Raw genomic sequence first — 13,797 nt, 5'->3', positions numbered from 1 at the left:
GGGGTCTTGGGCCGTGCCAGATGATTCATGCTAACAGTGTGATTCATGATGAATGCCTGTTTTTGTACATATGAGGCTCTAGGCCATGCTGCATCTGTTTGAACTCTGAGGAACCTGAAGTCTGAGAAGTTAAGGTCAGTTATTCCAGTACTCCATGCCTATCCTACAGACCCCCAATAAAAACTCTGGACACTAAGGCTCAGGTGAGCTTCCTTAGTTGTAAATACTTCATACACATGGTCACACATCACTTCTGTGTGATTTAAGTGCTGTCCACAACACCCCACTAGGAGAAAACAACTGAAATATTTTCCCTGTTTTCTGCACACCCCCACCTAGATGCCTGTTTCCTTTGCTGATTTCAGTGTGTCTCCTGTCAATGTAATAAACCAGAATAAACCACAGTATAACAGCTCTTTATTTCTGTGAGTTCTACTAGGAAATCATTAAATCTGAGGGTTGTCTGGGGGACTTCAATACACCTCCCGCCATAGTGAATCAGCTTCCAGGGGGTCCAGTCCCTCTCCTTACTTCATCCCTATCCCATGCCACAGGAAGACCCTCCCTCCTCGGCTCACAGCCTTCTCTAGGCTTCCCAGTGCCTCCAGGACAGAGTGGGTTATGTTTTCAGCTCCATCCTTGCTGTGAGTGTCTGGTGCGTTGTGCCTCCAGCTTCTGCTCAGTGCTTCATGGACAGTGTCCAGCACATGTCACTGTCCACTCTCTCAGTGTTGACCCCACCCCTCCTTCATTTCTGTACCCCACAAATAACACAGACACCCCATCCTATCTGTGTCCTCAAACAGTGAGATGTCTCCAGGCATGGCCAGTATTCCCCAGGACACAGAGAGGACAAAATTACACCTATTTAAGAAACACTGTGGTCTACACCTGTGTCTGCTGATTTCTTTTCCTAGCAACCCTGGACCTCACACCTTAGGACAAAGGTCGGTAGAACTGGGGAGGCTTGAGTCTTGGCCCGGTCATTTCCAAGGTTCCAAGTTTACTACAAGTAGGGAGTTGATAGGGGTGCTCAGGGGTTGGCCACGATGGTGTCCTTGATCCACTTCCGGTAATACACCACCTTGGTGTACAGGGAAGGCCTTTCGGGCAGGGCACATGGTTCACTGCCCCATGACGTGATACCTTGAAGCACACCATTACAGACAAGTGGGCCCCCAGAATCACCCTAAGGGTAAAAGCAGGGAGAGAGTGAGATAGGTCAGTCCCAGTTTCTGCCTGGGCAATCCTATCTTTCAGACCTGGACAGGCGGATAACAGATAGCAGTTCCCAGCTTTGGGAGAAGAGAGAAATGTCTCCAGAGCCGACTCCCAGAAGAAGGTGGGCAGGGATTCCAACAGAGGGGCAGGGGCTCCAGTCCTGGCCGGTGGGGAAGGGACTTCAGGGTCCAGCTCCTGTGCAGAGGGGAGGGTCCAGGAGGACAGTCCTTGTAGACAGGTTGGCGGGACAAGGGCCAAGGCCATCTGCAGGATGCTGCCCCCGTGGCTTGTCACAGAGGCCACCTCTCCAGGACTACTCTCTGACTAGACACCTCCTCTCCAGGGCACTAGGGAGCCATGGAGGGCCATGGGCAGGACTGGCATGGTCAGTTCGGTGATCAGAATGACCCACTGTGGGTAGGTGGAGAATGGAGTGGAGGGGAGAGACTGAGGGCCAGGAGCCTGTGAGGGAGGCTGGGTAAGGGCCGAGGTGGGGACAATGCCTGGAGCCACCCCCAGGTCAGCCCCATCATCACTGCCCCCACACCCCTGCCACCCTCCCTCCCTGCAGTCTGATCCCATAGGGAGGCCAACGGCAGCCTCTGGACACCTGAGCCAGGCCCTGTCCTGCTTCTGTCCAGCACCATCCACAGCTTCTGACTCCTCAGAGGAAAAGCAGTGTCCTCCTGTGGCCCAGGTGAAGCCCTGTAGGAGGGGTCCTTTCTTCCCTCTCGCACCCTGCCCCAATCCCTCACTCCAGCCAGGCAACCTCCTCTGTGCTCCTCACACCCTCTAGGCCCCTCCTCCCAGGCCTGATCAGATGCTGTTCCCTCTGCAACCCCAGGTGCCGCAGGGCCCTCCCCTCCCCTGCGGCAGGTGTTTGCTCACTCCCACCTTCTGCAGGATGTCCCCTCCCAGTCACACTCCCCACCCCTTCTCCCTCCCCCAGAGCCCGATCACCTCCTGACACCCTCTAGCATTTCTGTGTTGTGGTCTCTGTTCCTGCCTGTGCCCCTCACTGGCATGGGGGCTGCAGAAGGGAGGGGCTGCTCTCTGTCTGTTCACTGCTATATCCCAGGCTCTAGGGCAGTGCTGGGCGCATAGCAGGTGCCTAGTAACTGTGTGCTGAATGCAGGAACAGATGGGCTGTGCTGTAAGAATAACCTATTGCCTTGAGGGAGTCAAAGAAGAGGGAAGGAGAGAATGAGATGAGACACAGGGAGGGGTCATGGCTACAGCTGGGGAGCAGGGGAGGCAGATGCCTGGTCGGCTTCTAGACCCCAGCCCAGAATTAAGGTCCCCACTCACCTTTCCCCTCAAGATCTTGGGAGTAGGGATGACTCACCGAGCAGGTGCTTTTGCCGCCTGTCCAGCGTCCAGCACACAGCATGAACTTGGTCACCTTCTGAGGGTGAACTTGCGCACACACATCATTGGAAATAACATGGAGGTCCACACACTGAAGTTTCTTTGGGATCAAGACTACGGGCCAGGAAAAAACACTGTTGTGGGCTGGACCCCACCTGGTTCCTTGGCCCCTCCTCCCTCAGACCCAGGAGTCCTGTCCCTTCCTCCCTCAGACCCAGGCGTCCTGTCCCTTCCTCCCTCAGACCCAGGCATCTGGGCTCCCGGCTGCACCGTCTGGCCCAGGCGTACACTCGTCTGGTTCGATGCTGCCCCAGCCTGAGGCGTAGCAGGTGGTCCCCAGTGCTGGCTCCTGGGTGGGCAGGTCCATGACCTTCACAGCATCTGTGATCTCGGCAGGCTCTGACAGGCGGAGCAGCATGAGGTCGTGGCTGGAGTCATCACCTGGCCTGAGGAATCGATTCTTCAGGAGGCTCATATCATAGAGCGGGTGTGGGAAGCTGTGGCTGACCTGAAATACCTGGCCTGTGTCTTCAGGATGAAACAGGCTGTGCCGACCCAGCAAGATCACGCTTTTGCTGGGGAGGAAGCAGATGCAGGAATGAGGAGCAAGGATGATAAGGAAAGAGAGAAGGGACAGAGGAGCAAGGAGGAGGCTCCAAAAGAGAGAAAGAAACAGCAAGAAAAACACGGGGTTCGGGAAGACACAGTTCGGGCCAAAAATACAGACAATGAGTTGGGAAACAGCAGTATGAGAGGGTGAAAGGCAGATACAGAAACTGAGAGAAACCAAGGGAAAAGGAAAGAGTGTAAAAGGACAGAGAGAATGAAAGGACAGAGGGGAGAACAGTGACAAACAAGGTGAGCCAAAAATACACAGGATGAGAAAGAAAAGACAGAAACATAGAGGAACAGACATGGGCCAGAGAAAGAGAGAGAGAAGAACAAAACGAGGCAAAAAGTGAGAAACAGATGAATGAGAAAGGGAAGCAGGAAGTCAAAGGAAGAACGAGAACCAAGTAGAGAGGAATCCAGGGGGTGATACAGTGTGGGAGAGAAAAGGGAGAGAGACTTTGGAGCTGAGTGGGGACCGCTGGGGAGGGGAGGCTTCAGAGTGGCTCGGCTGTAGATGCGGCTTTGGCGTGGGTTTCCAAGTGGGTAGGTAGCCTGGCCTGCAGGCCCAAGGTTGTATCCTCCACTTCCCTCCCCAGGGTCCTTTCCCCCATACGCTGTTTTCCTTCCCCCTTCTCCTTCCTCCTCCCTCAATTGCCCCTCCCAGCTCCAGCTGGAACCAGCTCTTCTCTGTGTCTCCCAAGAGTGGAGGGATGTCCTGGAGAAGGAATGGAGTGAGAGGGACCCCCTCATACCCTCATACCCACACACATCAGGGATAAAATCCTTCCTTTTCTTTTCTTTTCTTTTTTTTTTTGGGGGGGACGGAGTCTCACTCTGTCACCCAGGCTGGAGTGCAGTGGCGCAGTCTCGGCTCACTGCAACCTCCACCTCCCAGGTTCAAGCAATTCTCCTCCCTCAGCCTCCTGAGTAGCTGGGACCACAGGCACGCGCCACCACGCCTGGCTACTTTTTTGTATTTTTAGTAGAGATGGGGGTCTCACCATGTTGGCCAGGCTGGTCTCGAACTCCTGACCTCAGGTGATCTACCCGCCTTGGCCTCCCAAAGTGCTGGGATTACAGGTGTGAGCCACCATGCCCAGCCAAAGCCCTTCCTTTTCTCAGGGTCCACCCAGGCCCATCCTGTGCGTGTGTTCAGTAGGGAAAAGGCATAGGTGAGACAGAGACCCAGAGAGAAAGCCTGGCAGAGAGATAGAGGGTGAGACACACTGGCTAGAGAGGGACCAGAGAAGGACAGAGAGAGGGGGAGATATGGAGACTGAAGACAGAGAAGAGAGGGAGAGAGAACAAAATAGTCACACGGAGAGACACAACCCAAGCCAGATACCAAGAGACATAATGAAAGCGACACAGACAGACATAGAGGGACACAGACAGAGACCCAGGCAGCCATGGGGAGGGTGGTCCAGCCCCAACCCTGCCTCCCCATGTGACCTGAACCAGAACCTTCCCTCTCTCCCCCAGTCCCAAGGCTCACCTTAGAGGTTATCCTGGGGGAAATGCCCAGCTGTTATTCCTCTGGGACACAGACAACCCCTCCCCAGACCCCAGGCCCCTACTTACTTCCTGATGCAGTGGGCAGCTGTGAGGACCCACTGGGGGTGCACCAGAACACCCCCGCAGACTACCCTGCCATGAGAGGCCACAAGCACCTGCCAGGGTTGGGAATGCTTCTCGCACTCCCAGCCTCCCACAATCCGAGACAGGATGAGGGGTGCAGCGCCTGCAGAGGGGGTGCTAGATCAGGGGGATCAGGGTTGACGGGAGGAACTGGGGGACTCGGATAGGAGACGGATTTAGGATGTGGGTTTGAAAAGACATGGGGGCAGAGAACCAAGGCTGGGAGTCCTGGGACATGGGCAGGGGCAGCTGGGAAAGGCTGGGAATTCTGTCAATCTTCCCTAGGTTTGCAGGTTGGTGGCTGGTGCTGGTGGAGAGGCTTCATGCTCTGGGAGCAGAGTTGACTCCAGGGATCAGGGTAGGAGACACAAGACAGCGCCCAGACCATATCTTGAGTCTGGGGATCAGGTCCTTTGTGGTGATTTGGGGTCTTGGACTGGGAGAAGGGAAACTTGGTACAAGTTGTGGATTCTGAGGGGATAAGGGGTGCTAGGAACCAGGGATAAGTGCCTTATGGCTAGGTTCATTTGCTGGAAGAGGAAGGTTTTGGAAAGTTTAGGAAGTCCCAGGTTGAGAAAACGGTTCTGGCCTGAGTTGGTTTTGTTTGTTTTTGTTTTTGTTTTTAGGTTTTGAAAAGGATGCAGATTTAGGGAATCAGAGAGCTGGCAGTTGTGGCTGGGGATACTCATGTTTTTCCTAAGGAAAATGTGGGCCACTGAATGAAGAGTCTGGGGCTAAGAGTCAGCGAATCAGGAGTTCTCCAGAGTCCCATTGCCAGGCTGAGGGACCCATTTGTTGTCTCAGGCCAGATAGCCTGGCTAGGAAGAAGGAGGTGTCTGGTTGGCATCTGGGTATCCTAGGGCAAGATTGGGAGGCCAAGCATCAAGGTCTCTGGGATAGGGTTGGACACTCGCTGCTGAATGGGAAAAGTCAGTAGACTGTGATAGGATTGAGGGGCTCAGGACAAAGTAACCAATGGCATTGAGAGAGGTCCTTGGAGGTTTTGAGCCCCACAAAGAGAAACACGGAGATGCCCAGGAACTTCCCCTTTAGTAAAGCAGCTGGGAGCAGGGAGTTGGCTGGGCAATGGGGAGAAAGTTCTGGGGTACGTGGGAGGGAGCGGGGACCTGGTGTGGGAGTGAGGACTGTTGCAATATGGAGGGGCTGGGGGTATGGGTTTGGAGTGGGGCTGGGAGAGACAGAAAAGAGCCCAGCTCCCTGTCTGGGCTGGGGTGCTGGGTGGGAGGGAAAGAGCCTCAGCTTGACAGTCAGGGCTGACTCCCTCTCCTGCATCCCCCCAACCATGGCCCCTCTCACCAATCCACGTCACGGACAGGGTGAGGAAGACAACCAGGACCCACATGGTGACACAGCTCTCCGGGTGCAGAAGGTAAGCTTGGGGCTGGGGAGCCTCCCTGAGGAGCCCTATAAAACCTTCATTCCCCAGGACTCCGCCCCTGCTGTGCTGGCACCCAGAGGCTGACCAAGGCCCTCCCCATGCTGCTGGAGGCTGGACAACCCCCTCCCACACCCAGAGCTGTGGAAGGGGAGGGAGAGCTACCACTTGCTGTTCTGCAATTACTAGATCATCCTGGATGCACCAGGCCCTGTAGCTCATGGAGACTTCATCTAGGGGACAAAGGCAGAGGAGACAGGCCCAGGATGAAACAGAAACAGGGGGTGGGTACGATCCCCGATTCTTCATACAAAGCCTCATGTGCCTAGATCCTTTGCACTCCAAGACCCAACGTGCCCTAAAATACCAGCACCCAGGGGATTGTGAGACTCCTGGATTCCTGTACCACTCTGAGCCCAGAAACTAGAACTTTTATTTCTCATGCTCCTGAAATAGATGTCTTGGCATTCAGTACTCTCTTTTCCTTGCACTCCCAACCCAGAATCTAGTTCCACAGATACATTGCTACTGCCATCATAAAAAGATCTTGTGGTCCACAGATCCTCTAGCCCAGAAATATGAGTCTCCCAAAGTTCCCTAGCATTTCAAAATCCAAGGTCCATCAAACAACGTGGAATTCCAATAACCCCCCACTCCTTGTTCTCCAGACCTGTGCACTCTATCTGTGCAACAGAGATGCCTGCTGACCTGCCCTCCCAGGTCAGAATCATCCTCATGCAAAATCCAATGCCCCTTCTCCAACAAAATATTTAGCCATTGGGAGCCAGGTTTATGTACCTCAAGATTAAACGACAGGTCAGGCATGGTGGCTCATGCCTGTAATCCCTACACTTTCCAAGGCCAAGGTAGGAGGATCACTTGAAGCCAGGAGTTCAAGGCCAACCAGAGAAACAAAGCAAGATCCATCTCACTCTGTCGCCCAGGCTGGAGTGCAGTGGTACAATCTCGGCTCACTGCAACCTCTGCCTCCTGGGTTCAAGTGATTCTCCTGCCTCAGCCTCCTGAGTAGCTGGGATTACAAGTGCTGTGTGCCACCACGCCCGGCTAATTTTTCTATTTTTTTTTTAGTAGAAACAGAGTTTCACCATGTTGGTCAGGCTGGTCTCGAACTCCTGACCTCGTGATCCACCCACCTCGGCCTCCCATGGTGTTGGGATTACAGGTGTGAGCCACTGCGCCCGGCCCCTCCAAAAATTTAAAAATTACCTAGATATGGTGGTGGACCACTGTAGTCTTAGCTATTGGGAGACTGAAGCAGGAGAATCTCTTAAGGCCAGGAGTTCAAGGCTACAGTGAGCTGTGATCACACCATTTAACTCCAGCCTGGGAAATAGAATGAGACCGAAACCTTGATTTAAAAAAAAAAAAAAAGATTAAGGTGGCATGGCATGCAAAATCACAATTTGTAGTCTCAGAAGAGAATCGGGAACTCTTAAGAGCCCTGGTACCTCCACTGTTAACTCCATAAGATTTCATCAATTTCCAAAAAGTTGGTTATTTCAGCTGTTCAATAAAACCAGAGTAGCTCACTTGATCCAGCCCGAGTTGTGTCTCAAAAATTTGACAAAAGTGGCTGGGCACGGTGGCTGACGCCTGTAATCCCAACACTTTGGGAGGCCGAGGCAGGTGGATCACGAGGTCAGGAGTTCGAGACCAGCCTGGCAAACATTGGTGAAACCCCATCTCTACTAAAAATACAAAAATTAGCTGGGCGTGGTGGTGCACGCCTGTAATCCCAGCTACTCAGGAGGCTGAGGCAGGAGAATCACTTGAACCTGGGAGGCAGAGATTGCAGTGAGTCGAGATTGGCCACCATTGCACTCCAGCCTGGGCAATCAATAGAGTGAGACTCTGTCTCAAAAAAAAAAAAAAAAAAAAAAAAAGAATTTGATAAAATCTTCCCTTGTTTCTAGTTGAGTGATCAGATAAACTCCAAGCACAGTGAGGGAGACATAAGTGAATATAGATCATCACAATTTAAGACCATCTTAGAGCTGGAGTGGAAGGATATACTTAGCCAGTGGCCTGACCTCCCCCACACGTGAATTAAGGCTTCCCCGGATTCATCCTGGAAAGGAAGTTTTTCTCCACTCCAGTGAGAATCTCATGGATCCAGTGTCTCGAAGCGTATCCTCAACTCATCCTCAACCAAAACCCAACCCAATTTAATACAAACCAATCCAACCGCATTATACACAGCCCTGACCCCATCAACCCAACGCAATTTAACCTAACAAGCCAACCCTTATGTCTTCCCCCATTGTTTGATTCCCCATCAAACAAAACTCATGGCCACTGTCAAATCTGATAGCTACTTCCACGTCTTCTACCTCCAAAATCAAACCCAGCCTCATCCCCAATTCAATCCCCATGGATTTCTGAGCCAACATCAAAACAAATCTATTTCCATCCCAAAGCCATGCCATCCCAAACCACCTCCACAGTGTCAATCCCAAACTCATCCAAAGCACAATTTTACCCCATCTCTAACCCAACTCCAATCTGACCCTCCATCCTAACTGGTCTTCATACTCCACTCTCAATGCTATACCCAGCACTTTATCTAACCAAAGAAAACCAAATACAACCACATCCAAGTTCTCAAGCCTGTCCATTGCTTCCTATCCACCCATGATGATGCTCCTTTGGCTGTGACCTCACAGGAGTCCGTGCCTCCACCCCCTACTCCTGCACACACCATGGTGTTCATCAGGGCCCTGGGCAGTCCCTTTTACAAGATGTGGTGGAGATAAGGCTGATGCTGGCACAGTGCCTCGTATCTGGGAGACTCACTTGGGAGAGCAGTGGACTTGGGGAAAACCCACAAGTTCAGGTCCCTGTGCCCTCCACCCAGAAGCCCTTGAGATTTCATGGATGGCGACATACCGCCATTCTCTAGCACTTTTGAGTCCTGGATCAAGTCCTAGATCCTTATGATTCCAGGCTCCCTGTCTAACACTAGGCCCCAGCCTGGCACCATGCACGTCACTCCCACCAGAGGAGGATGTCAGCAGCTCTATGGTTGGCAGGTGGCTGGAGAGGCGCCCTGCAGGGATAGTCACAACAACATGATGTCATGGTGCTGGCCACGCCCTCAGAGTGTGGATGCTGGATGATGAGTGGATGACACCCAAGGACTCTGGGACATCGTTCATGCTCAGATTGTGCTCACCCAGGGGCAACTTCATGGAGCTAGAAGGGCTGGTGATACCCTCAAGTGGAATAAGGATTAGGTGGCAAGATGGAAGAATGGGCAACCCTCGATCCTCGGACTCCTGGGGAGTCAAGAGATCCCATTACTATCACCTCAAACCCTGGACCTAATTGTTCCAGCCTCTGCCCTTCAGGGGCCAAAGAGAGCCTCAAGCCACAAATATACCCAGAACTCTACCCCTCAGGATTCCAGCACCTTCTTCCTGAGGATATGAGATTCTTAGGCCATTCCCACATCAGTACCTTGGGAGCTGGGATTTTACCAGTCTCCTCCCTCATTGACCTAAGAGTTCAGAACTGACACTTTCCCTCCCCCAGTACCTTCACATCCAGCCTCTTCCTCCTTTGAAATTCAAGAGGCTGGACCCACTCCTCACCCCAACCCAGAAGTTCTGATCCCCAGCCATGCCCCTTCAGGATCCTGAGCACTGCCTTATTCTGGGTTTGGCAGTGGAGTGCTGCCAGAGACAGTCAGGATCCGGACCTAGAACCTTGGTTAGGCATAAAGGAGCGGGATGTGATAGAAAAAGTATTTAATGGTGGAACATTGAGATTGTCCTGCAGACAAGGGTGGAAGGCTCTGGCTGAACAGTGTTGGGAGGCAATTCTCCATGGTTCTGTCACGTATCTGTGTGTCTTCTGAGCAAAGACAGCAACACCTTTTTTTTTCTGGATTGTCGTTTCAAGGATGTTTGTAAAGCAGGCATCCTTGCAAGATGATATCTCGCTCAGATCCAGGATTGCTTACTGTCCTAGATAATAAAGATAATGTCTCTTACAACAGATTTGTTTACTGTCAAGGACAATAAATACAATATGTTCCTCCAGAGTAGGTCTGTTTTCAATCCAAGATCATAAAGATAATATCTTCATCAGGGACAAAGGCTGAGCAGGTTTGCAAGTTGTCCCAGTATAAGATTGAGGATTCCTAATCTCAGGTTTCTCACCAGTGGCACAAACCCTGTGTGCACAGCATCCACCTGGACTGCTCCGGTCACCCTACAAGATTTGGGGGTGCAAGGTGTACTAATGTGAACATGAACCTCATGCTGTCTGCTGAGCTGTGAGCAGTAAGATCCTTTGCCTCTGACTCAGGAGTTTCATGGACTCTGCCAGCATTCACAAAACTCTGGCAAGTTAGCTTATTTGTTTTCAGGTCAGTAAAATGTCAGCCCCTTCAGAGTTACTGACAAAGAGTTGGGCACTGAGACTGCACTGGCAAGCGGGGAATGGAGACAGGAGAGGACCCAGCTGGATGCAGTGGGCAGTGGGGATCATAGAGTCAAGAGGGTACAGAATACAATGGGGTCCTAGTATCATGGTGGAGGTCAGAAACAGCCCTAAAAGACAGGGTCAAGGTAGGAGGTTAGTGAAGGTCCACCTCCACCTTCTCCAGGACAGGGACATTAGGTCACAATTAATTTCTCTGCAGTTGGTGAGTGGTCGTGGTCTCTGGAGTCCCCAGCATCTAGAGTGTCCCTGGTCTAGTGGTCCCCGCTTTCTGAGCCACAGCCACTTTCTCCGTCAAATGAGGCCAGTAATACCCACCCCATAGTGATGCTGTGAGGATTCGATGAGCATCTGTAAGTGCTGAAGATAATGCCTGACACATCCCAGCCATTCAGCAGTGCAAACATACACTTACATGGAATTCCCCAGAGCCAGGCATGTGCTGGTGCCTCGTACACGTGACCACATTTGATCCTCACAATGACCCTGTGAGGGAGACTGTGCAACAGAGGACTGACCTTGCCCAAAGACCTCAGGCCTTTGCCCTCAGAGCCTGAGAGGTCATCTCTTTTTTTTTTTTTTTTTTTCCCTTTCTTTCTTTTTCTTTTCCATTTCTTTTTCTTTGCAAGAGGTCATCTCTAATGCTTTGGAATATCCTGCCAGATTAGAGTGCCTTTGTTCACCTGAAGGTTTGGGCCACACCAGATAGTCTAACGGTGTGATTTATGCTAAAGGTTTTGAGCCACACCATATCAGCTAGATTTCTAGAGGGGCTGGATACTAAAAGTCAACCATGAAGATGGTCAACACGTCTGTGTGATGGAGCCCCCAAAAAAATCTCTGGATATCGGCCGGGCACGGTGGCTCACGCCTGTAATCCCAGCACTTTGGGAGGCCGAGGTGGGCAGATCACGAGGTCAGGAGATTGAGACCATCCTGGCTAACACGGTGAAACCCCGTCTCTACTAAAAATACAAAAAATTAGCCGGGCGTGGTGGCGGGTGCCTGTAGTCCCAGCTAGTCAGAAGGCTGAGGCAGGAGAATGGCGTGAACCCGGAAGGTGGAGTTTGCAGTGAGCCAAGGTTGCACCACTGCACTCCGGCCTGGGCACAGAGCAAGACTCAGTCTCAGAAAAAAACAAAAAAATCTCTGGAAATCAAGGCTCAGTTGAGTTCCCTGGATGGCAATACATGGTGAATATTGTCACAGATCATTGCTCAGAGATGCTAGTGCTTTCCACGATGTCATTGGGAAAAGAAAACTGGAAGCTTTGCACTTTGAGTTCTCCTTGTCTTTGCCTCATTCACCTCTCCCTTGCCAGATTTTCATCTGTATCCTTTTGCTGTAATAAACCACAACCATGAGCATCCTAGCAAACGACTGAACCTTAAGGATGATCTTTTGGACTCTCCTGGAATCTCATCTGATGTCACAATGGAGGGTCATCTTGGGAAGCCCTAAACTCTGTACAGGAACTGTTGTTATTTCCACTTTAAAAAACGATAACATGAGTCACCGAAATGTTAGGTCACTAGAAACTGGCAAAGCTGGGATTACCCTTATATGGACAGAAATCCAGGAAATATATGTGGGAATGCATATTAAGGATGGGTATGGAATAATGGTGAAAGGAATATAAGGTTAGATCAGGCTGAATTTAATAATATGGACCCACTAAACAGAAATATTGGGTTTAACATTGCAACTAGGGGAATTAGAAAGGGCTCTAACGATTCATTTGCTTGATTGGATGAAAGCAGTACCATGAATTGGCCTACTCTATGTGAAGTTGAAATGCCAGAACAGATCACTGGTAAAGAATCCAGCTCTGCAAAGCAGAACGCAGACTGGAGGTGTTCAACTAAAGATAATAGATTCCAGATTCCAGATCCCTCAAGGGCAGACTTTAGGATTCAAGGCAGATAGTAAACCCCACGCAGCAGATGAGCATGTCAAATCTGTGTTCTGGAAGCCAGCCCCACACTGCTGCAACCAAGCCTCAGATTCCAGCTCCAAATTCCAGAATCTAGGCTCCAGAAGCCAAGCTCCAGGTTCTGTACTCCCACACTCTAGAATTCAGGAAAATGTCTAGAATGGTGGTTCTCAAACATTTTCCATCTCAGGACACGTTTACACTCTTAAGAATTATTGGTGTGGGGTCAGGTGCTGTGGCTCACACCTGTAATCCCAGTACTTTGGGAGGCTGAGGCGGGCAGATCACGAGGTCAGGTGATTGAGACCATCCTGGCTAACATGGTGAAATCCTGTCTCTACTAAAAATACAAAAAAATTAGCTGAGTATGGTGGCACACGCCAGTAATCCCAGCTACTCGGGAGGATGAGGTAGGATAATCACTTGAACCTGGGAGGCGGAGAGTGCAGTGAGCCGAGATCATGCCACTGCACTCCTGCCTGGTGACAGAGCAAGACTCCGTCTCAAAAAAAAAAAAAAAAAAAGGAATTATTGGGCCGGGCACGGTGGCTCACGCCTGCAATCCCAGCACTTTGGGAGGCCAAAGCAGGTGGATCACCTGAGGTCAGGAGTTTGAGACCAGCCTGGCCAACACGGTGAAACCTCATCTCTACTAAAAATACAAAAATTAGCCGGGCGTGGTGGCAGGCACCTGTAATCCCAGCTACTCAGGAGGCTGAGGCAGGAGAATCACCTTAACCGGGAAGGCAAAGGTTGCAGTGAGCCAACATTGTGCCACTGCACTCTAGCATGGGTAACAAGAGCAAAACTCCATCGAAAAAAAAAAAAAAAAAGAATTACTGAGGGCCTTTCATGGGTTTTTGTTTATAGTAACTATATCTATTGATACTCACCACAGTAGATACTAAAACTGAGAAATCTTTAAAATATTCAGTTATTAATTTATTTTTAAATAACAATAATAAATATATGTTGGCATAATGTATTTTAATGAAAAATAGCTATATTTTAAGACAAAAAAATTAGTGAGAAAAAAATGTTATACACTTTTGCAAGTCTCTTTAATGTCTGGCTTAATAAAAGACAGCTGGACTCTCATATCTGCTTCAGGGTTTAATTTGCTACAATATCACAGCATGTAGGCTCTGGAAAATTCCACCTTGTG

At 50.7% G+C, this 13,797-nt stretch overlaps 1 protein-coding gene and 1 long non-coding RNA gene across 4 annotated transcripts in view; both read right to left on the bottom strand.

Annotated features, from left to right (window-relative positions):
- Positions 1-400: 400 nt before the first annotated feature.
- KLK3 (kallikrein related peptidase 3) lies at positions 401-6,243 on the bottom strand. 3 transcript variants are annotated; one of them, XM_024238370.2, is made up of 5 exons: positions 6,157-6,243; positions 4,783-4,942; positions 2,878-3,164; positions 2,567-2,703; positions 401-1,632 (listed from the first exon to the last, which is right to left on the bottom strand). In XM_024238370.2, the coding sequence occupies exons 1-5, from the start codon at positions 6,200-6,202 to the stop codon at positions 1,546-1,548; spliced, it is 717 nt and encodes a 238-aa protein (XP_024094138.1). In that variant the 5' UTR covers positions 6,203-6,243; the 3' UTR covers positions 401-1,545. The 3 variants fall into 3 exon arrangements, with proteins under 3 accessions (XP_024094138.1, XP_024094137.1, XP_024094139.1); XM_024238369.2 differs by having other exon boundaries at positions 401-1,189; XM_024238371.2 differs by having other exon boundaries at positions 401-1,189; positions 2,878-3,035.
- A 3,745-nt stretch (positions 6,244-9,988) lies between these two features.
- Positions 9,989-13,797, bottom strand: part of LOC112130237 (uncharacterized) — a 20,518-nt gene continuing 16,709 nt past the window's right edge. Inside the window, exon 3 of the long non-coding RNA XR_008516268.1 lies at positions 9,989-10,221. This is a non-coding gene — a long non-coding RNA (uncharacterized LOC112130237). The remainder of the gene's footprint in view (positions 10,222-13,797) is intronic.

The sequence above is a fragment of the Pongo abelii genome, chromosome 20 (assembly GCF_028885655.2).
Source record: "Pongo abelii isolate AG06213 chromosome 20, NHGRI_mPonAbe1-v2.0_pri, whole genome shotgun sequence".
In the NCBI taxonomy this organism is placed as follows: domain Eukaryota; kingdom Metazoa; phylum Chordata; class Mammalia; order Primates; family Hominidae; genus Pongo; species Pongo abelii.
Note: the sequence above shows the minus strand (reverse complement) of the source record. Positions and strands in the feature narration are given on the sequence as shown.

Bases quoted from the DNA above. Each gene is read 5' to 3' on its own strand.
- KLK3 (XM_024238369.2), bottom strand. From the start codon at position 6,202: ATGTGGGTCCTGGTTGTCTTCCTCACCCTGTCCGTGACGTGGATTG. The intron at 4,943-6,156 runs GTGAGAGGGGCC...CCCCCTCTGCAG, and splicing joins CCTGTCCGTGACGTGGATTG to GCGCTGCACCCCTCATCCTG. The intron at 2,704-2,877 runs GTACGCCTGGGC...CCTGGCCCGTAG, and splicing joins CAGCATCGAACCAGACGAGT to TCTTGATCCCAAAGAAACTT.